A 26,991-nucleotide genomic window follows, 5' to 3' on the forward strand; every position below is an offset into this window, starting at 1 on the left:
AGCGAGATTTTTAAATGTCTGCATTTTATACAGCTTGTAAACACTTGGAGAGCTCACAGTAGACTAGAGTGTGTGGAGTGTTATATCTGCATCCATAAACAGTTATAGTGTGCAGGGGGGGAGTTAAGGAAGGCTTCATATACAGAATTTATCACTGCAGGAGCGGCAAATTTTTTCCAAAGTCTCAAATAGGGACTCTTTTCAATTTAATGGTCCATAAAACCAGACACATTTCCAAGAGCCAAGAGAGAAGATTAAATAAACCAAAAACAAATTCTTCCCTAACTTCAAAATTGCCAGACATTACCCTCCATTTCTCAAGGGACCAGGTTAATATTAAAAAGGAGAGGTAAATTTTACCCATAGCAAAAGTAAGTAAGATGTGTGCATCGCATGACACCAGGATTGAAAGAAACACATTCTGCTACGATTTGCTATCTCAGGAAATAAGTAGTGAAATCACTGGATTACAGTTCATCAGGGAAGTGCAATCCTATCACTTGTGAACTGGGACAAAGGTGGTGTTTTTTAAATCACATGTGAATTGGATTACCAATGCTGGAGTGCCCATTTTCAACTGTGTGTGTGACTGGTTACCATAAATACATTATCACCACCAGCTTCCCAATCCTGTCAACCTTGCCATGGTTCAGGTCAGAAGCTCACCCAAGAGTCGTTTTCCATTGCTGATTGCGTTATAGCCACCCCATCAGTCATGTTACCCAAAATAGGACAGCTACTAGTATTTCTCTCTCTGATTTCTCAGAACGGCATGTATCTCTTAATTGAAAAAGTTACCAGTCCCATTAATCCACTTAAAATCCCTACTAAGTCACTCACTGGAATCCAGTCACGACAAGGATTTTGGAACTCCTGTTCAGAACACAAAACAAGGAATGGACCTTAAGCTCCCCATTTGATATGCCTTTAATTGCTACATTTGCCACTACCTCTGTGGTTGTTCATTCCCCTCCATGCAGGTATGGAGAGGCAGAACGGCTTCCGCTCACCTAGTCTGGCTTCCTAACACATTTGCAAACCATGCATTAGTGGCGGGCCTCCCATGCGGTTTGTAAACATAACAAGAAAGTGAACCACATGGGCAAAACTCATTCCAGGTACACATATTGCTGCAGGAGCCATGGCAACCACACCAATTGAGCAACATGTAAACGGGATTTAAGAGACTCTTTGTATGTGGGGTAACCTGTGAGCCTTGGGCCAAAGAGGCCTACCCAAGACTTTTGCTCAGATGCCGGCATTACAGAATAGAAAGTCCATTCTTTGCAGAAGGGATGTTTAATTACTCCCCAAATTAAATATTGGCAGACACAGAAAAAGCACATTGTCTTTCCCGACATTTACAAGAGGATGTGGCAACAAGAAGAGCCCAACACCACCACCAATGTTCAAGAGCTTCCATCCCAGCAGGCAATGCTCCCCCAGAGGCTTCTGGCAGTCCACATGTGCCGGCATGGCACAGCAGCACCAATGGTTACAGCCACCTCCAGACTGGCAAAGCTCGGGTTCCCTTCCTCTAGATAGACTGGAGCCCTTTCCCGGAAGTAACAAGGTCAACAAGTCAGACTGACTGACAGACACAGGCAACTGCCTGCTGTGCCTCATGTTCCCTTTTAGCAGAAGGATGGGGGCTGACCTGCAACTCAAGAGAAGGTGGCTGCTTGAGGACTCTGTGAATTATGAGAATGGTGCCAGAGCAGGGAGAACATGCTACCACACACTCCTAGGCCAAACCCAGAACCACAGGCCTTCTGATGTCAGTATTTAAGAGAAAACATAAGTGTTTCTTATATAAAACAGGGCTAGCCAATGCAGTCCTCTTCAGGCGCTGCTTTGACTACAACTTCCATCATCCTTGATCACTGGCTGGGGCTGAGGGGAGTTCTAGTCTCACAAACATCTAGAAGGAACCATCTTGGTTATGCCCTATATAAAAGCATGGCTGGAAAATCTCTAGAATTATGTGGAGCATGTGTGATTGACCTAACTTGCATCTATGCCGTGTGAGTGTCCCCAGGGGCCAAAGCAGAACTCCCAAAGGGTTCTGAAGCAACCTCTGTCAAATGCTGCAGAGGACAGACTCCAGCAGTGTCTTGGTAAGATAAAAAGAACATCTGTTCTGCTGCAGCTGGGTGTGGATCTGCTGTTCCAGATCCAAAGGGTTAAGACTGGTCAGTAAGCAGGCTTGACGCAGACAAAAGGCTCCCACCATAAGGGGCTACAGATTTTTCATTTATGAATGAACTCCTGGTGAGGTAGGTGAATGTTTCCCCGTTTTGTATGAACAGAAGTTGAAACAGAAAAGGCTTGTGATTCTGGCAAAGGCTGCATTGCCAAGTAGACCTCCAAGTTAAAACAGAAGCTAAGCCACCTCTCTTCTGAATCTCTCCGGATCCAGGAATAACTCCACCTCCATCTGCAGCAGAGGCTTTGGGTATCAGCCCTGACTTTTGGCTGCTGAACTCTCTTCCTGCCTCATGTTGCTTTACCAGCTGTTCCCTTCAAGGAAACGGGGGGGGGGGGGACAACACCCACTGCACGTGCAGCACTACAGGAAAGTCAGGGGCTGCTGGGGCATCTGGTCTTATGGGACTGTCTTCTACACAAATCTGAAGTGGCTCAAAGCCCCCAAGGGTTAAGGCTGACATGGAAATCGGTCTGGAACTGGCTCTGTCACCACCTCCAGCAGCAGCAAAGCCCCCGTCCCAGTGGACAGCTTCCTTATACAGCACCATAGATGTTTGTGTGTATACACATACATGTTTGTATACACACATACATACACGCACCTTCACACATACATGTCTCAGAAAAATCTTTTAACATTCCACATGTCTCTGGCTTTTCCTTCTGACTGCTCTCTCACTGTCCTGCGTGTGGTGCCTTTTCAGGGGAAGATGCTAAGTACATAAACAGCAATGGGATTGTCAGTCAGCTTTGATTTTCAGGTCTCCCACGTACACGCCATGCACCGGGTCTCGCTCTTGCTCGCTCCGCCGCTTCGCCAGGCAAGGTCTGGCACTGCGACCCTCTCCCTCTTGGAAGCAGGGAGAGGGGGCATCTCTTTCTGAGAAAGGCTGCCAGGTCAGTTCTGCTCCCCTTCAGACGACTCCTCTTCGGCCTCCTCTAGCCACTGGATAAACTTCTGAAGCTAAGGAAACAAAGAAGAAGCTGTAACAGGACGTGACAAAATCGGCAAAGGCAATTCCCCAGTGGAACACCAACAGCTTCAGACATTTTCGCTACCAACAACTGAGCTCACTTGTATAGGCTGATCCACACGTACACAGAAGTTTGCTCGCTTCATCCTTGGTTTACCACACACTGCATGGAGCTTACAGGTACAGAATGAGGTGGCAGAATGCCCTGTACCATTTCAGGCTCCAGCAGGGGTGTGTTGGCACATTATTGAATGTTACCCCGCTTAAATAGGCTGGAGTTCAGCAGTAGAGCACCTGTAATGTATGCAGAAGGTCCTTGGTTCATTCCCCCATCCCCAGGTAGGGCTGGAAGTTCCCTCTGCCTGAAACCCTGGGGAGAGACTGCCAAAAGGTGCCATGTGTGCACTTGCTGGTCTCAACAGAAAGCGTCAAAACAACTGCCTATAAAGGCTTCCTCTCACCCTGGAGACTCACCCGCTGGTTTTTACGAAGCTGCCTGCCTTTATCCGATGTGTCCCGTTGAGAAAACCAGGAGAGAATCATCTCTTCTGCCAAGATTTCCAGCTGGTAGAAAGTCATCAACACCTGCAACAAGAGCCGTGGGCACTTAAGATGAAGTGGGCAGCTTATTCTGGATCAGGTGCTTATTCGGGGGCCAGAAGGGCACAGCAAACCAATGTCAGAAGCTTGCTTGGTTGGTAGGAGAGGCCCTGGGATGCAAGATGAGGAGGCTGAGGACAGGGAACTGTGCAGAGCAGGCAAGGCCCACACAGCCCTCTTTCAGTTCCTGAGGCTTCATAGAAATGCCAGAACTTTTAAATAAAAACCTTCTCCTCCTGAGGCTTGCATGGAAAACAGCTGGTGACAAAAGTCAAACCTGTACAATGCAGCCCTACCACACTGCCAAACCCCAGTTATGTCTGCCTGGCACCTTCATTATATATCTTGAGGCACCAGGCAAAAATGTTCCTTCATCACAAGTTCTCAGGGTGGCTCACAGAATAAAATACAAGATAGTTAAAACAAAGACACCAAAATTATTAACACCCGCCCCCCGCCGCCTTCCCACAAACACATTTAAAACGCTGTGGAATATTAATCAGCTGAAGGCCTGGTTGGAGAGGAATGTTTGGCAAAGAGGCACACACCCTCCAAGGTCCCTGGCAGTCTCAGCAGCGCAGGTGATACAAGAGACTTGTATGTCTCCACCAGCTCAGGGGAGAAGAAAGACTTCTGCGATTCAGGAGCCAGAGCAAAATCTCGAAGGTCTCCATTTTCACTTAACACCCCTCCTTCAAACTCAACAATGCTACAGAGAAAAAGTCTGAAAAAGTGGCATCTTTTGCCAAAAAACAGAAGATTTTGTGCGGACCCCTGTGGTTTGAGTAGCTTAGGCTTCTGAGCCTTTGCAAAAACTTGCTTTCAAAACTGGGATCTGATCTGAGGGTTAGCGTCTTCTTGCTACACAGCAAGCACTTGGTGTTTGTGCGTCTTGGACATTTGCCTTTAACAAGGGGCACACAGCAGTGTGTTCTGCGCCAACCGTGTTGGCTGCACAAACAAGTCCCTTTCAACGATAGGAAAGCAGCTTCTTAATCAACTCCTGCTGACAGGCACATGAACCCTTCCCTTCCTGATAAGGGACAGCTCTTAAGTGCTGGTGCAGAAAACAAGGCATAATTCAAGCAGACACGTTGGAAAGAACAAGCTCTTTCTCTCTCTCTCACACACACACACCCTTCCCATTGGCATAAAAACTCACTTTGGCCATAGACATGCATAGGTTTTCGTGCTCCAGGAAGAACTCCTCAATAGCGTGCAAGGCATCCAAGTGATCTGACGCCCGCTTTATGTAGTTCTTGAAGACTGGAGCCCAGTTCTTCAGCAACTGTTAGAGGGGTAAAGTGGGCAGAAGAGAGACAAAGAGGTGACCACTTAGAGGTATCATATACAGACGTGCCATTACATCAGTGTTTCCCAAATTTGTGCCTCCAGCTGTTGTTGTTTTTACTACAATTCCCATCATCCCTAGCTAGCAAGACCAGTAGTCAGGGATGATGGGAATTGTAGTCCAAAAGCAGCTGGAGAGCCAAGTTTTGAGAAACATTGCGTTACGTTATACAAATATAGGGCCCTCTGGGGAGGGCCATAACTCAGTGGCAGAGCACAGGCAGAGCATGCAGAAGGTCCCGGGGTCAATCACAAGCATCTCCAGGTAGGTATGGGAAGGAGTTCAGCCTGAAACCCTGGAGAGCCACTACCGGCCAATGCAGGCAGTACCGATCTGGATGGGCCAATGCCCTGATTCAGTATAAGGCTTCCTTTGTTCATCATCTTATCACTAGAGAATTTGACCTTGACATGCTGACAGCAGTTCACAGCCCTGACATTGTCTAATTAAGCCTTTCTCAGCCTTGGGTCCCCTGTTGCTGCTGGACTGCAGCTCCCATCATTCCTCACTACCAGAACCAGTGGTCAGGGATGTTGGGAGTTGTGGTCCAATAAAAGCTGGGGGCCCAAAGTTTGAGAAAAGATGGCCTAAATTAATGGAAAACAATAAGGCAGCCTTTGACCACTTGGTACCCTCCAAGTTGATACTCCCCGGGGTTGGCAAAGTCTGCTTTAAGGCTAAATTACTTTGGCCATCAATCACATTAAACACATTTAGAGCTAGCTCCTTTCTGGAATCATAGAATGACAGAATTGCAGAGCTGGAAGGGCCCCCAAGAGTCATTGAGTGCAACCCCTTTTCCAGATGTTTGAAAACAAGGCCTTAAGAGTTGGCAACAGAACGACAGGATGCTTTATTAGCACCTGTAGCAACATCTGATTGTGATACTAATTAAAACTCGTGCAATTGGAAATGGTGCATTGTCCCTGCTTGGCAGTTCAGGACGGATGAGGGCCTTACAACGCAGCTCCATCACATACACTGCAGCATGGTGGGAATTTATTACAACTTACAAATAAACAAGAATCGCTTGTACTTGAGGCTTAGCGCTTCTGTTGATTTTGCTCCACAGCAACCAGTTATAGGTTACAGATTTGGGCGAAGCCGAAATAAATTAAACTCCTTTCACATTATCTATTACTGTATAACTATGTGTGTTATCTGTGCGCCCTTCAAAGGCCACCCAGAAGTTCTTGGACTACAACTCCCATCAGCCCCAGCCAGAATGGCCAAAGGTCAGAGAATATGGGAGCTGGGGAGCCAAAACTTGCTCTAAAGGCAGTCAACATTCCCACTAATAGCTCACATTCTCACAAGGACCAGAGCTGCTTGCTTATTAACAGAGAGCTTGTAAAAAAAAAAAAAAGTAATTTCCATTTGTTCTAGAAATTGGGTTGATTTTTTAAAAAGTATCTTGATCACGTAGCGGATTATTATTTATTCCGTAAATTAAAATAAAGATGCAAGGGGCGGGGACTGTATATACTGTGTGTGTGTGTGTGTGTGTGTGTGTGTGTGTGTGGAGTTAATTTTGGGGGCAGCTTGCATGAAATGGAAACGCAGAATTAATTTGCAAGCTTTGATTACACTCAAGAGGACGTGAGTGACATCCTGGCAGAGCCCTCAGCATAACAGGAATGAATGGCAAGTTTTGCATGTACCATGAAAAAGGCATAAAAAAAAGAATTTATTTACTCATGTTTCACCTTTTGTAAGCACCCAAGGCAACACACAAGGAGTAAAACAAAACCAGTTAAATATGGAAAACATTTAGCCGAAAGAAAGAAAGAAACCTGCAATATTCATTATGAAAAGCACTGGATTGGATCCAGCAGGGTCTGTCTGCTGACGGAAGGCTCTCTAATCCAGCAGAGGCTTCTGTCCGTGGGACTTGGAAGAAGGTAGTTTCTGCCCAGTTTTCCCTCCCTCTTGCAGCCACCCACACACCTTCCCCAGATTAGCTCCAGAGGACTGGAGAAAAGGGAGGGTGGTGCAGGAGGAGAGGAGAGCCTTCAATGGAAGGGACAAGATTCCAACCCAAAGCAATGCATCAGCCTAGAACACTGGTCTTCACCTGGTGGTCTGTGACCTGATCCAAGGTGAGTCTCAACAGGAGCACTGCCACCATGCAAACATATGGTGAAAGGTTAAGAAATGAGTCTCTGCTGCGTTAAAAGTGGGTCCAGGGTCTGGAAAGGGTAGAGGTGCCTGGTTTAGAGAAATCAACACGGGGTGGGGGAGAATGGAGAGGGGATTCCAATCAAAAGAACTCTTCCAGTTCTTTTGCCTGGCTGCTATATGCCCTTCAGCTGTGTTAATGCCTGGATGGAGAGAGATGCCTCTATAGAAAACACCAATTTTTGCATGGATGACCTATAGCCCACTACCCAAAGAGCCACATCCATTGCCCTACCTGCAATTTACAGGTGGCCCCAGGAAGGTTGACCATGAGAAAATATGGCCCTCAGGATGAAAAACAAACAAACAAGCCCACTAAGAACACGGAACCATAGAATTGTAGAGTTGGAAGGGACCCCAGGGGTCATCTAGTCCAACCCCCTGCAATGCAGGAATCTCAGCTAAAACATCCATGACAGGTGGGCTTGGTGGATCAGGCCAATGGCCCATCTAGTCCAGCATCCTGTTCTCACACACAGGCCAACCAGATGTCTGTGGGAAACCCGCGAGCAGGATGCGAGCACAACAGCCCTCTCCCCTCCTGTGGTTTCCAGCAGCTGGTACTCAGCAGCATTGCTGCCTTCAAAAATGTGGAGGCAGAGCACGGCCATTATGGGTAGTAGCCACCGAAAGCCCCCTCCTCCATGAATTTGTCCAATCCTCTTCTTAAAAGGTTTCCCACTTCTGGTGTAGACAATTCTGAGCAAGAATGCACCAGGCAGGTTCCTCTGACACAACAGCAGGAGTGGAAGAAAGGAGCAATTAAGTTGGGCTCCAGTGGAGCCCCCCATGTATCCTCTGGGGGAGGCTAGTTGTCGAATGCACCCCTCGCTTAAGAAGCCTTCCTGAAGCTCCGTTTGCGCTCGCCCGAGACAAGTCAGGGCACTGCAAGGATTATCAGCACAGACTGCCAGGAACAGGAGAAAGGATGAAAGACAGGAAGCCCTTTGCATTCCTGGCCAATCCTCTCCTGCACCATTTAATTAGCACTCTGGAAGCAGCAAGACAGCCCCACTAAGTATAGCACTTCGGCCAGAGCCTGTTAACAGCTTCTTACTATTTTATACTTACAGGAAAGAGGAGTTACGAAAGAAAACTATTAAAGCATTTAAGAGGCAGCGCCACCATGACAGAGGAAAGGGGTGGGGGAAGCAAGAACGAAAAGATGCAGCTACGTTAGGGATTTTGACTTGTTGGATTTTCTTATGCTTGCTTTGTTGGCTTTTAATATATGCTGCGTGAATTGATCCTATTTACACTTTCGTATGCTGCCTTTTTGGTGAAGGGTGCATAAGAAGTATTTTTTTTAAAAGAAAAGAAAAGATAGATAGATAGATAGAAGATAGATAATAAGCTTTCCAGACCACAGATGAGCAGGAAATTGAAAACACAGCGAACACTTTCTCTGCAGATAATGCTTTTACAGTTCACAAAATCCAACACAGGAATTGCCCAGGGAGAATCTAGCAGTATCTCATCGGAGGCAGCTGGTTCAGACCTGTGTTTCTGGAACAGCAAATACTGCGCTTTCTCCCAACAGAGGGGAGTTCTTGAAGAACTAAGGACAGACACTGCATCCAGCGAGCAGGGAAACTCACAGGGACTACCAGCATGCAGTAATGTTGAGGGTCCTTTTCTGCGTTTAGCTGCTGCAGTGGGAACTCCAGAACCACTTTGCTGAGCACCTCCATCACCTCTTTCAGGCCAATATTATAGGCATATCTGAATGGGAAAGAGAGAGATAGCAAGGCATTATGGAACATGGACGGGAAACTCATCAATCTCCCCTATCTGATCTGCTACCCACTATCAATATGCACAGCGCTTTCAACAACACTCTGTAATTACTAGTGTAGCATTGCAGGGTGGGTTGGCTCAAATGAGCAAGGAAGAATATCCAAATAAATTAAGTCATTTTAAAGAGTTCCCTGCTGTGATCCTTTGTCTGACATTTTTTAAACAATGGCGGAAGTCTGACCATGTGGTTTTCATTTACAACTAAGTAGGGTGGGGGTTTTTTTGTTCTTTGTTTGTTTACACTTTTTCATTCCAACCAGACCTGGCACCTCTGCATATTTTACATGCTTCCATTTTTTACTTACAAAGATAACATCTTTGAAATATTGCCATATAGGCTCTTTCTTACAGCCAGCACTCATGGTAGTTTTTGAAGTTAAAGCTGCACACTGGAAAAATTTATATTTTCTTCTCCTCCCCTCCTCTCAGGGCTGCTCCTTTCTGCCTCTGCCTATCCCTGCCTTCCCCTCACAAAAACAAATTAGCAGGCAAAAATGAAATTCCCATGACTGGAGGGTGGAGGCAAGGTCAGAGAGCTACTGGAGAGACTTGAACAACTTACTTTCATCAGGAGAAAATGAAATGCCTTGTGTTTGGTAGGCAGACTATCAGCACTTCTCCCATAACTCACTTATCTTTGGTAGAGGCACTGATCTAGTTTAGAGATTCACTTTACGGCTATCATGCTTATATTAAGATTCTGTGTTAACATAGCTGTCATTTGAAAAAAGCCTTTCTATTCACTACTTTGTTTTTAACAATCTTTATCTGCTCTGTGATACTGCATGCTCAGCCGCAGTCCCCAGTGTCCAGACCCAGCCCTAAATATTTAAGAGTGCCAGCAAAGCCTACGACCAGAACTTTACTGCCACAAAAAAATCCTATATAAATAGCATGCTGAGAAAAGTAACATGCCGATTTGACAAGAAGTTCACAGATTATGTTCTCAGTTGATTTATTACTACTACTACGCCTACTATTAGCAGTAAAGAAACTCATACTGTAACTCACACTACAAGTGTTAATAATTATAGAATCACAACAAAAAAAAAATTTTTCAGTAGCACCTTAAAGACCAACTAAGTTAGTTCTTGGTATGAGCTTTCGTGTGCATGCACACTTCTTCAGATACACTGAAACAGAAGTGTATTCTGTTTCAGTGTATCTGAAGAAGTGTGCATGCACACGAAAGCTCATACCAAGAACTAACTTAGTTGGTCTTTAAGGTGCTACTGAAAAAAAAATTTTTTGTTTTGACTATGGCAGACCAACACGGCTACCTATCTGTAGATAGAATCACAGTTAGAAGGGTCCAACCGCCTGCAATGCAAGAATCTTTCACCCATCGTGGGGCTTGAATCCACAACCCTAAGATTAAAAGTCTCTTGCTCTACCAACTGAGCTATCGCAGAGGCATCTGGGAGTTTGGCCCTGCAGCTCAGCAGTAGAGCCCATGCACTTGTTCACAAAAGACCCCAGAGGAGAACATGAAGATGTGTCAGATTCTTTGCTTCAGTGGTTCTCAAAGAGTGGGCAGCTCTTGGAACATCGATGTTAGAGGAGCCTGGACCAGGTCAATGGTCCACCTACTCCAGCATCCATCTCTGCATCCCTCCTGCAGTTCCCAGCAGCTGGTGCTCAAAGGCATCCTGCCTCTGACCGTGGAGGCAGAGCATAGCCTTATTCTCCGTGGGCGTAAGGTTACAGAGTGGGGAAGGATCCTGTAGCAGACAGACCTAGAACAGGAGTCGATGTTGTTGGACTCCAAGCCCCACTAGCCCCAGGCAGCGTGGTCAATGGTCAGGGATGACTGGAAAGAGAGTCCAACAACATCTGGAGCACCAAAACCCAGCCTAGAGAGGTTTCCTAACTTAGAGGTTTAGCACTGCAACCACCCAAAATGTCTCTGCTATCGTGGAAGAGGTGGAGAGACAGCGAACATACAGACACGCCTGGTCAGAGCATCCTCTTCCTCCTCCTGCCCACTTCCGTGACTGGCTTTAGAAATAAGCCTGAGATGCAAGAGGAACAGAACAGGGAATTGACCTGAATTCTGCTTTATCTCCTGCTGTTCAAAAATCAAATTGACTCAAAATAGAGCTTTGTACATGTAACTGTGGGCCTCACGCGTGCAATTGCAGCTCTGTATAATTGTCTTGTCTCTGGACTGACCACCCTCAAATAACAACCTCCTGCAAGTTCAAAACGTCTGGGGGGTGGGGGGAAACATTGTCATACTTGAGAGAGTTGATCTCCAGAACCAGGTTGTCACAGGATATGTTTTCCTCTTCGCCCCTCTGCAGGGTACCCAGCACCTCATTCTGGAAAACTGCAAGCCAAGGATACAGCAGATAGTTAGATCAGAAGCAACAAACACCGGCACTCCCTGCGAAAGAGCCAATAGCAGGAGGCATCAGTTCCCAAATCTGCAAAGCCCAGTGGCCAAACTTGGATTCTTTTTATTGCACAAGTGGTTTTCTACACAGTACACAACAGGAAAGAGGATGCATGCAGAGCTAACTCCTTACCTTGAAAGCCAAATGGCTCTTACCTTTGATATCATCCAACAGAGGAGAAGCTGTCCGGCTGTCTGCTCCTTCAGACCCCAGGCTCATATCACTTTCTGACTCGCTTTCTTCTTCTGCATTTAAAATGGGACCTATTGAAGATGGAAAGAGAAAGTGACCGGCTGCGGAAGTTCCCCACAAAATCAATTTGGCCAAGCACCCCTTCGTCATTTCTACGCCCCAGCCCAGAGGATGATATTCCACCTGCTGGGTGTTTATGCAAAGCTATGAAGCCACTCAAGAATGCCTTGTAAAAGGTCAGGGTTCGCCTAACCAGCCCCTTGCACACAAACCCTGAGCAAGGCCTTACACTTGCACAACAAGGTTCCCCCCTCCCTCGCCTCCCTCCACACCCCTGAAATTGGCTCTGGGGTCATCCAGAGAACTTCAGGAACAGCGCATATGGGAAAGAGAGGGAGGGATCGTTCCATCTGGCAAGCTGAAATGCTTGTGGAGATGAACAACTGGAAGAACGCAGTGCTGAACCCCACCCCACCCTTGCTCAGTCTTCCAAGGACTATGTACTGCAAGATGCTCTCAGCTGATCATTGGACACCACAGCAAGTATTAGGAAAGGAAACTGTCACCCAGGAGTGCAGGATCCTGCCTATGGAAGGCATCGGCATGGCCTCCCAAGTAGGACATGTTCCTAGGAGGCTTTCTCGGTGGCTGCCCCCAGCCTTTGGAACTCCCTCCCTAGAGAAGTTAGATTGGCTTCCTCCTTGTTGTTCTTCCACCAGCAGGTGAAGACTTTCCTGTTCCCACCAGCTTTTGGGACCTGACTGCTTTAAATTAAAGGGCTGGTGCCATGCTGTTTTATTGTGATTATCTGTATGGTTTTAATAGATTTTATATGTGTATATAGTTTTAAATGCATCAATGTTTAGGTGCTCCTTAATAATAGTCCCCCCCCCCTATAATTTTAGCAGTTCTTATTTTTTTCTCTAAAATAAGATACCCCTGCCTTGATTCCCATCATGGGAAAAGGTGTATAAATATATAACTATAAAGAAAATATTAAGAATAAGAATCCTGTATCTGGCTGCTGGCTGTGCCATATGGAGGAAGCCTGAACATGGAACAAGTCAATCATTTGCAAAGCTAAGGGAAGCTGCTGCCTCTTCTGCTTTTTTGCCCAGCTCCTGATCATTCCAAGGGCATCCCACAATCAACAGCCCTCTCCTCTGTGGCTGTGACATTCCACCAACAGGCACCTGTTCAAACCCACTTTGCCCCAGTGCTGTTTGTTCTTACCCCAAAGACTCTGCCTTTGCTCCACTTGGTCCACGTCATTCTCATCATCTGCTTTCCAGAGATAGCCTTTCCCCTCTGAGCCAACGTCCGCTATATTGTAGCCTAGAGTAGGGGGGAAGGAAGCAACGTTGGCTTGATTTCAACCACTTCTCAAGAAACAGGCTAGGTTAAGAAAAGGAGGCAGCCAGCATGACCACACACACACACACACACACCAATAGATGTGGCCCCAAACAGTGCGTGATGATCTGTAGATCAAGGCTGGCAGCCTGTGTTCAATATTGAAAATGGTACTGTACATGTTTAGCATGGTATTTCCCCATCTGTATCTCTTCCCCCAGACAGTCATCTTTCTTTTCAAATCGTTCTCTAAAACACAGCATCAGATTATTTCCATGTTACCAACCAACCAACCAACCAACCAACCAACCAACCAACCAACCGACAACGCAGAGTTAACAGTGGGCTCTCCCTTTTAAGCAGGTTCAAGCTATTGCTTCTTTATGTAGCTCACAGTTAAGCCTATGGAACCTAGCCCACAGGAGGCAGTGATGGTTCCCAACTTGGGTGTATTTAAAAGATTAGGCGCATTCATGAAGAATAAGGCTATCTGTGGCTACTAGCCATGATGGCTACACTCTGCCTCCATGGTCAGAGGCAGTAACACTTCTGAATACCAGTTGCTGGAAGCCACAGGAGGGGAGACAGCTCTTGTGCTTGGGTCCTGCTTGGTCCAGCAATTTCTTCTTATGTTCTCCAACAGTTCAGCCCTAATTGAAATTTTCAAGATGCAGAAATTAAGGCTGGCAAAACCATAGCTGAGCTTGGATTTGAACCTAAGATCAGCCTGATATGCTGAACGCTGCACCACCTAACAGGAGGAGCTGAAGGCTCTCCTGCATCTCCTCCCTACTGCTCCCCTAGGGAAAGGTCCCTCGGCCACTTGCTTAACCACCAGTAGCTGCACATATATCTAATTTCCCAAACTGAACAAGCACAAGGCTCTGCAAAAGCCACCATGAATACAAGGCATGGGGGGGAGGTAGGGAACCCCATACTTTGTTTGCCAGCAATTCCAGACAGAATTGCTCACACACCTTTTAGCTTCACGTTGCTCTCTTCTTTGTTCACACCCGAATCATCACTGAACTGGTCGTCCTCCTCCTCCTCTTCATCCGTGGGATGCAGAGAGATGACGGTGCCTTCTTTGAGGACCATGTCAGGTCCCACCACCACCTGGAAATGAAGCAGTGTTTCCAACTATGCCAGGAATACCTGGTGCTTTGACTCCTCCGGGAGAAAAAAGCACCTGCAAACCCCAGACCCAGAATTCCAGAGCGTTCATGCAGGCAGATGGTCCAAGCAACAAATCCAAGCGCCTGCGGAAGGGTCAGTGGTCAAAGCCGCCAGCAATTCTCATCTTGGCCATCACACTCTTGCTTTAAAGCAAAGCTGATAGCTGCTCAAAATGCCTTGCAATCTTTACGTCGCAAGGACCCCCCTAGAGCAAGTCATCATTATCCCTATTTCGCAGACTGGCAGCAGTGGCTGGGTCAGTGATTAGCCTAGGGCATTCATCAAGCCGCCCAATGTGGCTGGGGCAACCCTAGTCAGAAGGGCAGGGTACAAATAATAAAATGTTGTTGTTGTTGCTGCTGAGCAAGTCTTCAGCCAGAATTTTAATTCTGAAACGGCGTCTTGGGGACAAAGGGCCAGAAATTTGTCTACCGACGTATCACAAGCCCAAGGGCAGAGCAGCAGCTCTTCAAACTCACCTGGGAAGTGAGGACGCAGCGAGGATTCAAGGTTACCCCCTTCTTCACTTCGGCCTCATCACAAACTATAGACTGTTGGATTCGTACTTGGTCCCCTACATGGACGCCGTTCCACAGGAACGCCCTCTCCAAAATGACCTCATCCCCTGCCAATCACAAACAAAAGGACGTGAAACAGAACTGTCATCTTACACTACACAGTTACCCATTATGCAGCAGAAACACTCAATGCTGCTAGCTAAGCCTAAAGACGCTCCATGCAAGAACCTGGGATGGTCAATATATACCCTGACTCATCCTAGCCCTCCTTTGTCACAGCTTCCCCAATTTCCTACCTCTCCCACTCACCCATCCTTCTCTTGCAGATGGTAAGATGTGCCACCTTCCATGTTCTGAGCAGAACCTAGCATGCTGTGACAGCTCTGAGCCTGTCCCCAGTGTTGGGAAGCTGGCGCTCAAGAACGAGAGGTAGCAGCAGGTCTTTTATGTGGGGAAAACACAAGGAGCAAAAGAAGAAAGACTCAAGCTTAACTCAATGGGTCAACCCCAGGAAGTCTGAGCCTGAACCAACCCAGGTCATGCAATGCACTCCAACCCAGCTGTGACAGCTTGCAATCCAGAACAGATTGTCAAAGCCTATGCTACACTGTCTGAGTAGCAGAAAAATTCCCTGAGACAGAGATGGATAATTCTGCCCCTTCCGACGTAAATTCACCTCCCCCCATTTTTCTCTTGGTGGCTATTTATCATTTCTTCTATCAGAACTCCTGCTCCTTCAACCACAAAACGGTGCGGACTTCTCCACCAACCCATGCACCCTCGCCTAGGGAAGAACTTGCCTATTTTGCAGTTGGGGCCAATAACGCTGTTGGTTATGGAGCATTTCTTGCCAACGGATGTTCCCTGCCCGATGAGGACGTTCTCTTCCAAGACGCTGCCATGGCCCAGGCTCACCCCCGCCCCCCGGTAGATGTTGTGCCGCGAATGCATGCAACTCTGCGTCTTGTCGTCGGTGAAGTTCATCTCCGGAGTCAACGGGTAAACCCAGCGCTGCAGGACGTCAAAGGACACGGACTCGTACATCAGCAAGTTGGACACAGGGGCGCCATACTCTTCGGATGTCACATGCATATGGATCTGGTTGCCCAGGACCTGGAGAAGAGAGAATCACAGAATTGTAGAGTTGGAAGGGGCGCCCAAAGGTCATCTAATCCAACCCGCTGCAATGCAGGAATCTCAACTAAAGCGTCCAGGAGAGAGGCACTATTCAGAGATGCTATTCAAAAAACAGCAAGGACAGGCCATGGTCCCCGATTCCCAAGCAAAGGGGCTGAAAGTTTGACTCCTGTCCGTGAGTAAGCTGGAATTTGACTCGGATTTTGGATTCTCAAAGACTTCAGCTGCTTGTTGGATTTCTACCCTTCCAGGGGTTTCATTGCACACAGCTATGGCACCCCTGCAAAGCTACTTTCATAGGTCGTCACTCAATAATTAGGCCACATACCAAGCTGAGCATAAGACAACACCTACGTTAAAAAGAGATAAAGAAAAGGTCAGAGATGGTCTTGGCTGTGAGCCCTGGAAGACCTGCTCCCTGCCTTGCAGGCCTTTTCCACTTAGCCTGGGAGGGCCCTAACTGACTCTAGCTACAAAGCTGAGGCTGCCAAACAGAATCCTGAGCTGGGCTGTAGTTGGGAATTTTTGTTGGAGGATGGGGTTGCTGTTGGCTATTTTGTATCTTTATTTTAGATTTTGTTGTGATTCATATGGAAACATTTCAGTTTGGTTTTGTATTTTTAAATGCTTTATTTATTGTTTGGAACTACTTTTGCTATGTGCATATATATTTTTCTCATATTGTTAAGCCACCTTCAGCATGGTGGCACATGAAAAGGTGGCATACAAATAAAATTATGTATGTATGTCTGAATAGGTTTGTGCAAAGAAACGTTTTAAGTGGCTGCCGAAAAGAATACAGTGAAGGTGTGTTCCTGATGTCAAAAGGCAGTGGATGTGCCTCAGCAACCAGCCTGGGACAACAATCTGCCACATTAAGCCAAAACATTGCTCAAATATGACACTAAAGATTGAGGCCCCAGCTCCCTGTACTTCCTCCACCCACAAACCCCTTCATCAGTCCTTGACGTTAGCACTGTGCAGCCTCTGGCTCTTCATCCTCTCAGAGCAGCCTCCCATCACACAAACTTACTTCTTCGTTCACTAGAAGCCCACGCACCAAGTCATCCCGAGTTTGATAATCAAAGTTATCCGTGAATAACTCTGCCACCTGCGAGAAGAGAAGATGCGCAACGTAAGGGTAAACAAGCCAGAACAGGAAGTCACAGTTCCAAATAATCCTCTTAAGAAAGCTTTGCATCAAGATGAAGAAAATGCAGTGAATTTCTTTCTCTCTCTCTCTCTCTCTCTCTCTCTCACACACACACACACACACACACACACACACACACACACCATTATGTGTAACACAAAAGAGATTTAATGCATCCAAGTAGCCACTGATAGCCTTAACCTCCATAGCCTTATGATTACAACCCTTGGGGGATTTCCATTTTAGAGAAAAGGCAAGTAAGAGGGGGCATGGCAAAAGTCATAAAATCATGCATTGTGTGGAAAGAGCAGAGAAATGTTTTTCTCACTCTCCCATAATACTCAGGGCCATGCAGTGACAGATGGAAGATTCAGTTTGTTTCACTGCAAAGCAGTCGTTCCTCTAGGCTGAAGAAGTCCTTCTGCATAAGCTATTTCCCTAAACAGCAGACCCCAGCCAGCCCTCAGCGTCCAGCTAACACATTTTGCCTTAACGTTGCTAAACACAAAACAACGCTTGAGATGGAGGCCTCTCCAGCGGCAACACTCAGTCTGCTTCTGACACCCACCTGTGGAGAGCAGATGCTGATGTGGCAGTCCAACAAATCATGTCGTATTTGTACTTCTTCAACGTTGCCCTGGAACAGGCTCTAAAAAGGTAAGGACACAGCAAAGGCCTAGTGAGCCTTGCACAACAAATTCGATACGTGCTAACCTAGAGAATTGACAGCAAGAATCTGGCAGGAGGAGTGCCTTGAATGGACCACGCGTGTATGGTGTCACATGAACCAAGCCCAACAACAAGCTCAGACTAAACCACCTGCAGCAAAAACATTTAGTGCCTGCAGAAACAGTACACAGAATTGAAATCAGGAGCAAACTCCAATACGTTTTCAGCATTTAATACTTTAATCAATGCATGTTTGAATGTTAATGGCATAACCGTTACCTGCTTTTCTTCTAAGTTTCCTGGTAAAGAATGCTAACATTTCTGTAAAAATCAGTGGTTTTCTGCTTGTGAATGGCCTGTGTGTTTTTCACAACACTACACAGGGAATCTAGAGAGCTCTACAACACTCCCCTGTGACCCCATTGGTAGGGTGAAATGAGATGTAAAATAATAAGCTTCCCAGTGTTTCCAGACAGTATCACAAGTTAAGTGGAGGTGCTCACAAAGGAAAACACAGGCAATCTGCACGTCCTCTATATGAACATATGAAATTGCTTCACACCAAGAGAGCCCAGTTTTGTCTGCTCCAAGAGCCAGCAGCTCTGAAGGTTTCAGGCAAAGGTGTCTTTTCAAATTTTATCAGAACCCAAGATCGTTTGACTTGAAACACCAATGACTCAGGCTAGGACGAGTCCCACCAAAGCTAGGGATGAACATATTTTCCCCGGTTGTATGAGCTTGCCTAGGATTTGAACTGAAAGTGAGGATCATGCACCTAGTTTAAGACTTTCCACACTTTTAAGGCAACGTGTGGGGTTCCCTCACAGCAGGAAGTGTTAAACAAACATCCACAGCATTCTAATAATAATAATAATAATAATAATAATAATAATTTAAACTTCCCCTTCTCTTAGCTCACTCTTCTGTCCTCTCCATCCCCCCTTCTTTCTCCCATTATCTGAACGCAACAGCACTCTATCCAATTGTGATTCCCAACCGTCTGAACTGGTAATCCAAGACACACTGCTTTGGACCATGGAGGCAGAGCCTAATTGTTCCTTTGAGAGGGAGAACCCAAAGGCTCTGTGGGTTGCAGCCAGGCGCAAGGTTCCCTACTCCTGTTTTAGGCATGCATACAACATTTTCTTATTCAACCATCAACGAACCCTGCAAGATAAGACGGGAGGTGCACTGAACTGTCTGTGCTCAAAAGCAAGCCTGAGCCCGGGTCTTGGAAGGGAACCAGTGATGGATTATCAGGAGAAGAACATAACTGGGTGAGGAATTCAATGTCACATTATTAGGACTGTTCCATCACTGCAAGCAATTCTCTCCTCTCCTCCCCCATATGAATCCCCAGCACCTCAAAGCTAGTTGGGAAGGGAGACCCCTATTGCACCAACAGGGCTCGCTGCGCTGGCTCCCACTCACACAACTGTTTAGCCCAATCTGATCCTCAGGTTCCTGACAGTTGCTCCCCTATTAACACACCGTAGGGAACCGAAAGCGTTTCAGCCCTTGAGTTCTCTGGTAGTGCAGCACTTGCTTCGTCGCACTGTCCATGGCAAGGATGACGTCATCCTCTTGGCACCTGGAACGGTGGCCTGGTGTGGATTCCTTGAAAATCATTGTCATCACAGACACGTTCTTCTCCAGCTTCCGCCGTAGCCTGTAAAGAGGTGGTCAGGGTGTGGTGAAGGAAGAGAGGTTTTAATTTAAGTGACACACACCAGGAGGAAACAGTCAGAGACTCAAGAAAGGCTGCTTCATCTTCCTCCCAGATACCCACCTGTGCTCCTGCAAAGCTGTGGAAATGTTAATATTGGACACCACATCTCCAGAGACAAGTATGAAGTCAGAGCGAACGAGTGACTTGGCATCAACATCCCTCAGCACATCACCAAGTGAGCGGTAGAGGTCTGAAGTCACAAACCGTACAGTATTTGGAGAGGCTGGACGGCACCACTTAGATTTCCTGGCAAAGAAGGCAGATAGAATGGAATTAAAGGGGGCATATGCACACTGTGTACAGCAGATGACGACTCCATGATGTTTTTTTCTGGCATTAGAAGAAACAAAAATCATATTACAAATCAAACGGCTTGAAATGTCTTGAGGGAGCAACAAGGAAATAACCCTAACACCCCCTCCCCCATTGGTTTTAATGAAAATAAGTGTTTCTTTCTTGCCACTTTTGTTTTTGTTTTCTGTAAAGATGCCTTGAGCAGCATGTGGCAAGAGAAGGCATCTAATAAATTTAATTAATAATAAAAATGCGGAGGATCGGGCTAAAAGATTTCTCCATGCACGGGGGAGATTCCAAAAAAACACAGAATACTAAAATGCTACTAGTCATTCTAAGAATTCAGAATAAGGAGTGATATAAATCCAAAGACATACCTACTTAAAAAAAACCAAAACCAGCATTATGAACCAAAATCACCAAATGAGTCTACCTGAGCAGAGCATAAAGCTACAAGACTGCTTAGCCCACATTTATTATCCTTTATTAGCACTGCTATAAATTTGGAGATCAGGAACTATTCCAGATTATCTTGGAAAACAGAGATATTGACTTGTGTATGAAGTATAAAAGAAACCGTCTACAGGAAACCTCTCATATGTGGGTGTCACCTAACAAAAGAAAGCTGGAAAGAATGAGTTGATTTTAAGGTATCTTTGATATCTTAACTATTCTGTCACTCTACTGTTTGTATAAAGAGTGTGTACTACAGACTTTGAGGAAAGCAGGGGCTGGTTTAAAATCCCGTTTTCTCTCTTGCTAACATTCCCTCTCCCCCCAACATCTCTCTCTGCCTCAGTTCCACCACTTAGCACACTCATACATGGAGCCCAATTCCTAGCAAAGCACAGCATCATCTTGTAGCATATCTGCCCTTGGATGCCACAAACCTATATGCCACTTGAAGCATGAGGTTATGAGGGCTGACCACCTCCGGCCTACAAAAGCCATGCACCCACCATCAGCAGGAATAGCTGACCTGAGATAAAGCTAAGGAGGACCAAAAGCAACAAAAATGTGTCTGCTCTTACAGTAAATGTTCCTTGATCTCTGCTGACTTCCAGCAGCAGAAGACGAAGGTTTCCTCCACTCCAGTTGCAGTTAGGAATTCCAGGGTGTAATCTATCATGGCTACATTTGCCAATGGAATCAGAGCCTACAGGATAAAGAAAAGTCAGTGTCTCCACAAAAAAAGTTATAATACATTATATTCTATAATTCTGCTAGCAGGAACACACCCTAACATCTTGTTCAATGTGTGACTGTATTTAATGAAACAGTCTTTGTGGTGTTGTTTTTAAATAGCAGCCATGGGGGGGGGGGGGATAGGATCAGGACCACAGCAAGGAGGGTTAAGCCTGCCCTCCCACAGCACACCTGAGAAAAATCAGCCCCCAAGCTGCTACTGGTGCTAACAGTGTCTTCTCCCCAATGGCAAACTTCAAGGGGTTATATTCAAGGGGTTATATTCATCTGGACTGGGATGTCCAGCACAGAGATACTCCCTGCATGGTCCCAATCCACAGCCACTAGGTTTTTAAAAAAACCAATCAGACATGCATTTAGCATAGTGTGTAATTTGACCTTGAAATTAACAACCCCATACCCTGGGTTTATAGAATTCATGCCCCTGAAACTTGTTAGAATAATGTTTTGATCCTCTTTAACAGCACTGCTGAGTTTGAAAGTTTTATGTTCTTAGTCCTGCATGACATTCCATCTTCCTTCTAGCATTAGCCAATTAAAATTTTAAATTGTGTATGTTACCAAATCTCACCACAAGTGGCCTTCTGAAGATATTAAAACGACAAGCTAAGTTAACAATGAGTTGCAGCTTTTATCAATAGGCCATCTTAATATTTTCATGCCTTAGTCCAGCAATACAACAGAACCAGCATGACATCCAAATGAGCACATCTTCCATCTCGTGTAAAAGGAAGGTGACACGCATCACAGCATAGCAACAGCTATATTGAACCAGGCACTGGGGTACATCTTCAGCCATGGCCTCTAATTTTCCATTCTTTTTCAGTCTCGGCTCCACTAATTTAACCCTCCTTAGTTGGTTGGTCTATCAAAGAAATTAAGGCAGCAATCCTATGCACATTTTCCTGGAAGTAAGTCCCAATTAACACAATGGGACAATCAACACAAGTACGCGTGCCTAGGATTGCTCTATAAGGCTGCAAATCTAGGCACATTTACTAGGCACATTCCCACGTAATTTGGTGGGAATTGGAACCAAGCAGAAATGCAAAGGATTGCATCACAAAGTATGCTCTCCTGCTTTAAAGTTCCACAAGCTTTTCACACTGCACGCAGGCTCCATTTAACCTGACTCTTCAACAAAACATACTAACGGTCAATAATACACGGCCTGGTATGAATTCCTGCTGTGTCATGCTCTCCTATCTCCCATTGCTGATGCAGCAGCCAGCAAATCACATCCTTTTATCTCCCGTTCTGTCCTCAACCAGTCTCCCAAAATAAGTGGCAAGATGATGATTGTATTTATATGCTGCCCATCTAACTTGGGTTGATCCAGCCACTCTTGGAAGCTCCCAATAGAATATTAAAAACACAATAAAACATCAAAGGTTAAAAACATTGCATGTCCAGTTGCCAAAGTCATCATTTATTTATATACTGCCATTTATCTACTACAGTATCAGGGTGGTATACAAAGATAAAATGGGAAAGAGCCGTGCAAAATAATGATTAAAACAACTGGACACTCAAAAAACAAAAAACCTTCAAGTTGCTACATAGGCCTGTTGGCATGGGAAAGTCTTCAAAAGTGAGGGTGCCTGCTGAATTTCTGCTGGAAAAGTGTTTCAAGGCATGGGACCACTGACACTAAATGTCTGACTTCTGTTTGAGGCCAGTAAGGCCTCTTTAGCAGTGGGTACAATGAACAGCGTTCCTCCAGATTATCCCAGTGAACAAGCTGGGATATAAGGACTTGGGCGATCCTTATGGTACCCTGGACCCAAGTTGTTCATCGGACAACACTAAAGCTACACATCCTCCCAGGCTGCGACAACCTCAAATTTTAGGTAGTAAAAGTACTCTTCTTACAAGACTGGCTGGCTAATTCAATGCAGGGAAGGAATGCAGTTTTGTGTGGTGGTTTTGCCTCTTTAGCCTCCAGCAAAGCCACAACTCCCTCAAAGCGACACATTACGACAGCAGCTTCCACGTCAGCAAGGTAAAAGCAAAGCAGCCTCCAAAATACTTGCTGGAGTTCCTTTTTCACTAACCACGGTCCAGGTATGTGTTTTATTTTTCCTCACCGTAAAACCTGTTTGAATCATTTCTGTGTATAAACCAATTAACAAGTCAACCTTCCAAAAAACAAAAAACCCACAAGTCAGCCTTCTCACACATTCCCTGCCTCATGGCTTCATTCCACAGAGTCTAGACAGGCGAACCAACAGAACTTTTGCTAGAAACCTCTGCCTGTAATTTTCGTTTCAGCCCAAATTCAGTCTTTCATTCACAGGAAGTACAGGAAACGAGATAGCACAGCCATACTTCAGCTGTTATAATCCCTGATCCCTCCTATTTCCCTTTCCCCCTGGCTGTTACCTTGTGGTGTGAGGGTTCTTGACATATGGCCACATCCTCAAATTTCAGGGAATAAAAATGCTCTCTTATCACACTGATCAGCCATTTTTCCTTTCTTACACAATGGCACACATTGTTTCCAGGCACACATGACAACAGTAGCTCCAACAGCCGGAACGTTAAACTGGTGCAGATTGTTTCCTAATTAACCACAGCATGGATCTGTAGTTTATTTTTCTTCACTGTAAACTAGTGACTGATGGGAAGTTCCCACATTAAAGTTTTAAGACCTAGGGGGACCTGCATGTCTGAGGTGTACACGTGCCTATAGGTGTCTGGCTTGTGCATTTTGCCGAAAGCCAACTAACTCAATGAACCATACAGCTTCCAGGAAAACTTCAAAGTGCTAATTGTTAAAACCTTTAATCGTCTGGACTCAGTAACTTTTAGAAATGCATCTACCCACACACTCTCCCTTTAAATCAAAGATTGCTGGGCGGGGGGAAATCCTTCTCCTGCTTCTCAAGTTAAGACAGGTGACTATATTTAACTGGGCCTTCTCACAGTCGTGGCACCCTTCTGTTCGTTCCTGCTCATAGCCTACAAGTTCATCTATGAGAGTTTCTTAAGAGCAATGCTATTGTCTCCATCAGCCCTTGCAAAAAAATTAGTTCAGTTCCCTTCCCCCCATCGTGCCACAAAAACTTGGCAGCAACTTGAGTCTAATCAATTCACTCCAGCTTGCTGCATATGGTATTCTTCACTTAAAGTTTCTTGTTAGAAATGAGTCCCAAGTTCTCTTTGTGTGTTCTTTAACATGCACTCTGCTGAAACTGTTTTAGCAAACTGTTGCATGTGTTCATTCCAAAACAAGCATGCAATCAAGTAAATGCTGCACATAACTTCTCAGATGACTGCAGGTGCCTCAAAACTGAATCATATTTTTATCAGCCACCAGTAGCCATCACTGTGGACTCCTCTTGCAAGAAAACATGATGAATTCTCCAGCCTACCAAGGAATCTGCTCAAGAGCTGACTGATTCTCTTTTCTTGAACTATGACAGGGCTCAGCTGCTATTTTCACAATAATAGGTGTCTCTTTTTAATAAGTTTTGCCAGCTGTAAACTGAAAAACTATCCAGCAAAGCCTGCTTAACAACCAGCAATGACACAGATTACAAGGGCTTCCTAAATACTGGATTCCCCCCCCCCCCCTTTTAAAGGCAAGATCAAAGGATGACACATCTTCCACAACAACTGGTAATTTCAGTGGAAGGCATGCTGTTGTTCATGGATCATATGAATTATCCCAGAGAAGTTACCTTCTCCATCAACTGACAATATCTAGAAAGGCTTAAGTCTTAGTACTAACCCTTCTATTGCACTGAATATAAGGGATCATGACTTTCCTTACTTTAAAAGATGCAAGCTAATGTTCTGACAGGTGGAAAGATGACTTAATCTGGCTCACTTTCAGAAAAAAGAACATCTTTCCAGCCCTCAGAAATTATCCCTAAAACTTCCCAATACAGAGATTTTTCATTGGCATTTGTGTGTACACAAAATGCTTGCAGTGTTGAGTGCATGGCTCAGAGGCTGGAGGTGAACATCTTAAATATGTCCCTACAATGAGATTCTTGGAACTATCAGTTAAGAAAGGAGTGTGCTATGAATGGAGTCTAAAGATACAATGGAAGTCATCTCTCCAAGAATGGAAGACACAAAGGGTGGAATTCAACATAGCACTAAAGAAAATGTTGTGTCATTGCTAGGATTTCTCCTTATACAATAAAACATTCTCCCCATACACCCCCTAAATCTTTTATGAAGTTCCCCCAACCTTCTGCAGCACATTTGGGGACAATGGGGTGTGTGCATGGGGGCAGGGGGCTTGGAGAAAACAAAAAGTCCATTGCACAAGGGGCTCATTCGGCTTGTGCAATTGTTTAGTTGAAGGTCAGCCATTCTTTTTTATAAGAAAAGAAATAATTTCTGCTGCTTTAACAGCAAACTGTCATGCAACAGGAGAGATGAAGCTTTTTCCAAAGATGAGCAAAGATCAGTGTTGGGAGAAAGGAGGATGAATTTCAACCACTGAATGACAGCACAATCCAAACTGTGACCAACCACAGGGAAGCTCTATTGAATCCAATGGGGCTTACTCATAGGGTACACGTAGGAAGCTGCCTTATATCAAGTCAGACTATTGGTCCATCTAGCTCAGTATTGTCTGCAGTGACTGGTGGTGGATCTCCAGGGTTTAAGACAGGGAACCTCTCCTAACCCTACCTGGAGATGCCACCGGGGATCAGACCTGGGGCCTTCTGCTTGCAAGGCAGACACTTTAACACTCTGGGCTGTGGCTCCTCCCCAAAATGAGCCAGACAACGGGGGTCCACCCAGCTCAATACTGCCTACACTGGCCAGCAGCAGCTCTCCAGGATTTCAGTCAGGAGTCTCTCTCAACTCAACTGGAGATGACACTGAAGACTGAATCAGGCCAACGCAGACAAGAGCTGCAGTCCTTCCACAAACATCAGATGATGCTGCCTTAGGCCGAGCCAGACCTCACGGCACTGCAATCATCTGCAAGGGATTCCCACACAGCAGGGTTGATGTTGCCATCCTTCATGTAACATTTGCAGACACCTTTGTAACACAGAGCTGAGTCAGCTTCAGGGACCAAGGCTGCTGGCAGACCAATTCTGCGTTACGAAGATGTCTAGATTTGTGACATGAAGGCTGGCAACATCAACCCGGCTGTGTGGGAATCCCTTGCAAATGGTCACAGTGCCTGGAGACAGGGTATGCATCCACAGCAGTGACCAGTGGAGAAACGAGAGGAGGAGCGCAGAGAGAATAAATGCCACGGTACACCTGCAGCAGTACAACCAGAGGACGCCTTCATCCACCCCAGCTGCAACAAAACATGTCTCTCCCGCTTCGGTCTCTACAGCCGCCGCGGCCGCTGAAACCTTCCTGAGACAGATGCCAGCAGCGCTTTCCCAACCTCCCTGGCTGCTGGCTAGAAGTGCCGGCAGCTGTAGTCCAGAGATCTCCTTCCTTGGAGGTTTTAATGTGGAGATCGGGGGGCCATCTGTCAGGGATCCTTCAGCCAGGATCCGTGCCTTGCAAGGGGTTGGAGTAGATGACCCTCGGGGTCCCTTCCAACTCTACGGCTCTAAAACACCTGGGCACCCAAGGCTGGTCCACTCAGCTCAGAATGATCAGCGCTGACCAGCTAGCGGGTCTCTCCCAGACCTGCCCGGAGATGCCTCTGAGGGTCGAACCTGGGACACGCCTCCCTCCCCCACCGACCCTCAGGCAAGGCAGAAGCTCCGGGCGCTTCGCTCCGCGAGGGAGGCAAGGCCGCCACGCCGCCACCCCTGGCCGCCTCACCCGGGGCCGGTCCTTGGAGACGGGGCAGAAGCGGCGGTTGAAGCTGTCGGCGACCAGCACGGCCTGGAGAGGCGGCGGCGGCTCTTCTTGGGGTTCGGCTCCCCGGGAGCCCCCGGACCCGGCTCCACGCTTCCCTGAGGAGGAGCCGCCGACGCGGGCAGCCATCACGCCTCGCTCTCACTCACTCGCTCTCGCTCGCGGCCTCCGTCGGCCCGCCTCTTCCGCTTCCGGAAAGAGCGGGGAAAGGTGCCTCAGAGTGGACGGTGCCTCAGAGTGGGCAAAAGACGGAGAGCATAGACC

The 26,991-nt window shown here is 46.3% G+C and overlaps 1 protein-coding gene across 1 annotated transcript; it reads right to left on the reverse strand.

Annotated features, from left to right (window-relative positions):
* Positions 1 to 3: 3 nt before the first annotated feature.
* On the reverse strand, positions 4 to 26,991 carry EIF2B5 (eukaryotic translation initiation factor 2B subunit epsilon). The gene is made up of 16 exons (XM_083739472.1): positions 26,692 to 26,991; positions 20,757 to 20,881; positions 19,492 to 19,677; positions 19,194 to 19,371; positions 17,602 to 17,682; positions 16,914 to 16,991; positions 15,544 to 15,856; positions 14,705 to 14,850; positions 14,027 to 14,165; positions 12,930 to 13,031; positions 11,660 to 11,767; positions 11,347 to 11,437; positions 8,910 to 9,033; positions 4,945 to 5,070; positions 3,657 to 3,767; positions 4 to 3,172 (listed from the first exon to the last, which is right to left on the reverse strand). Exons 1-16 carry the CDS (start codon positions 26,854 to 26,856, stop codon positions 3,107 to 3,109), a joined length of 2,139 nt encoding a protein of 712 aa, XP_083595598.1. The 5' UTR covers positions 26,857 to 26,991; the 3' UTR covers positions 4 to 3,106.

Source organism: Podarcis gaigeae (genome assembly GCF_964106915.1).
Source record: "Podarcis gaigeae genome assembly, chromosome: 5".
Classification (NCBI taxonomy): domain Eukaryota; kingdom Metazoa; phylum Chordata; class Lepidosauria; order Squamata; family Lacertidae; genus Podarcis; species Podarcis gaigeae.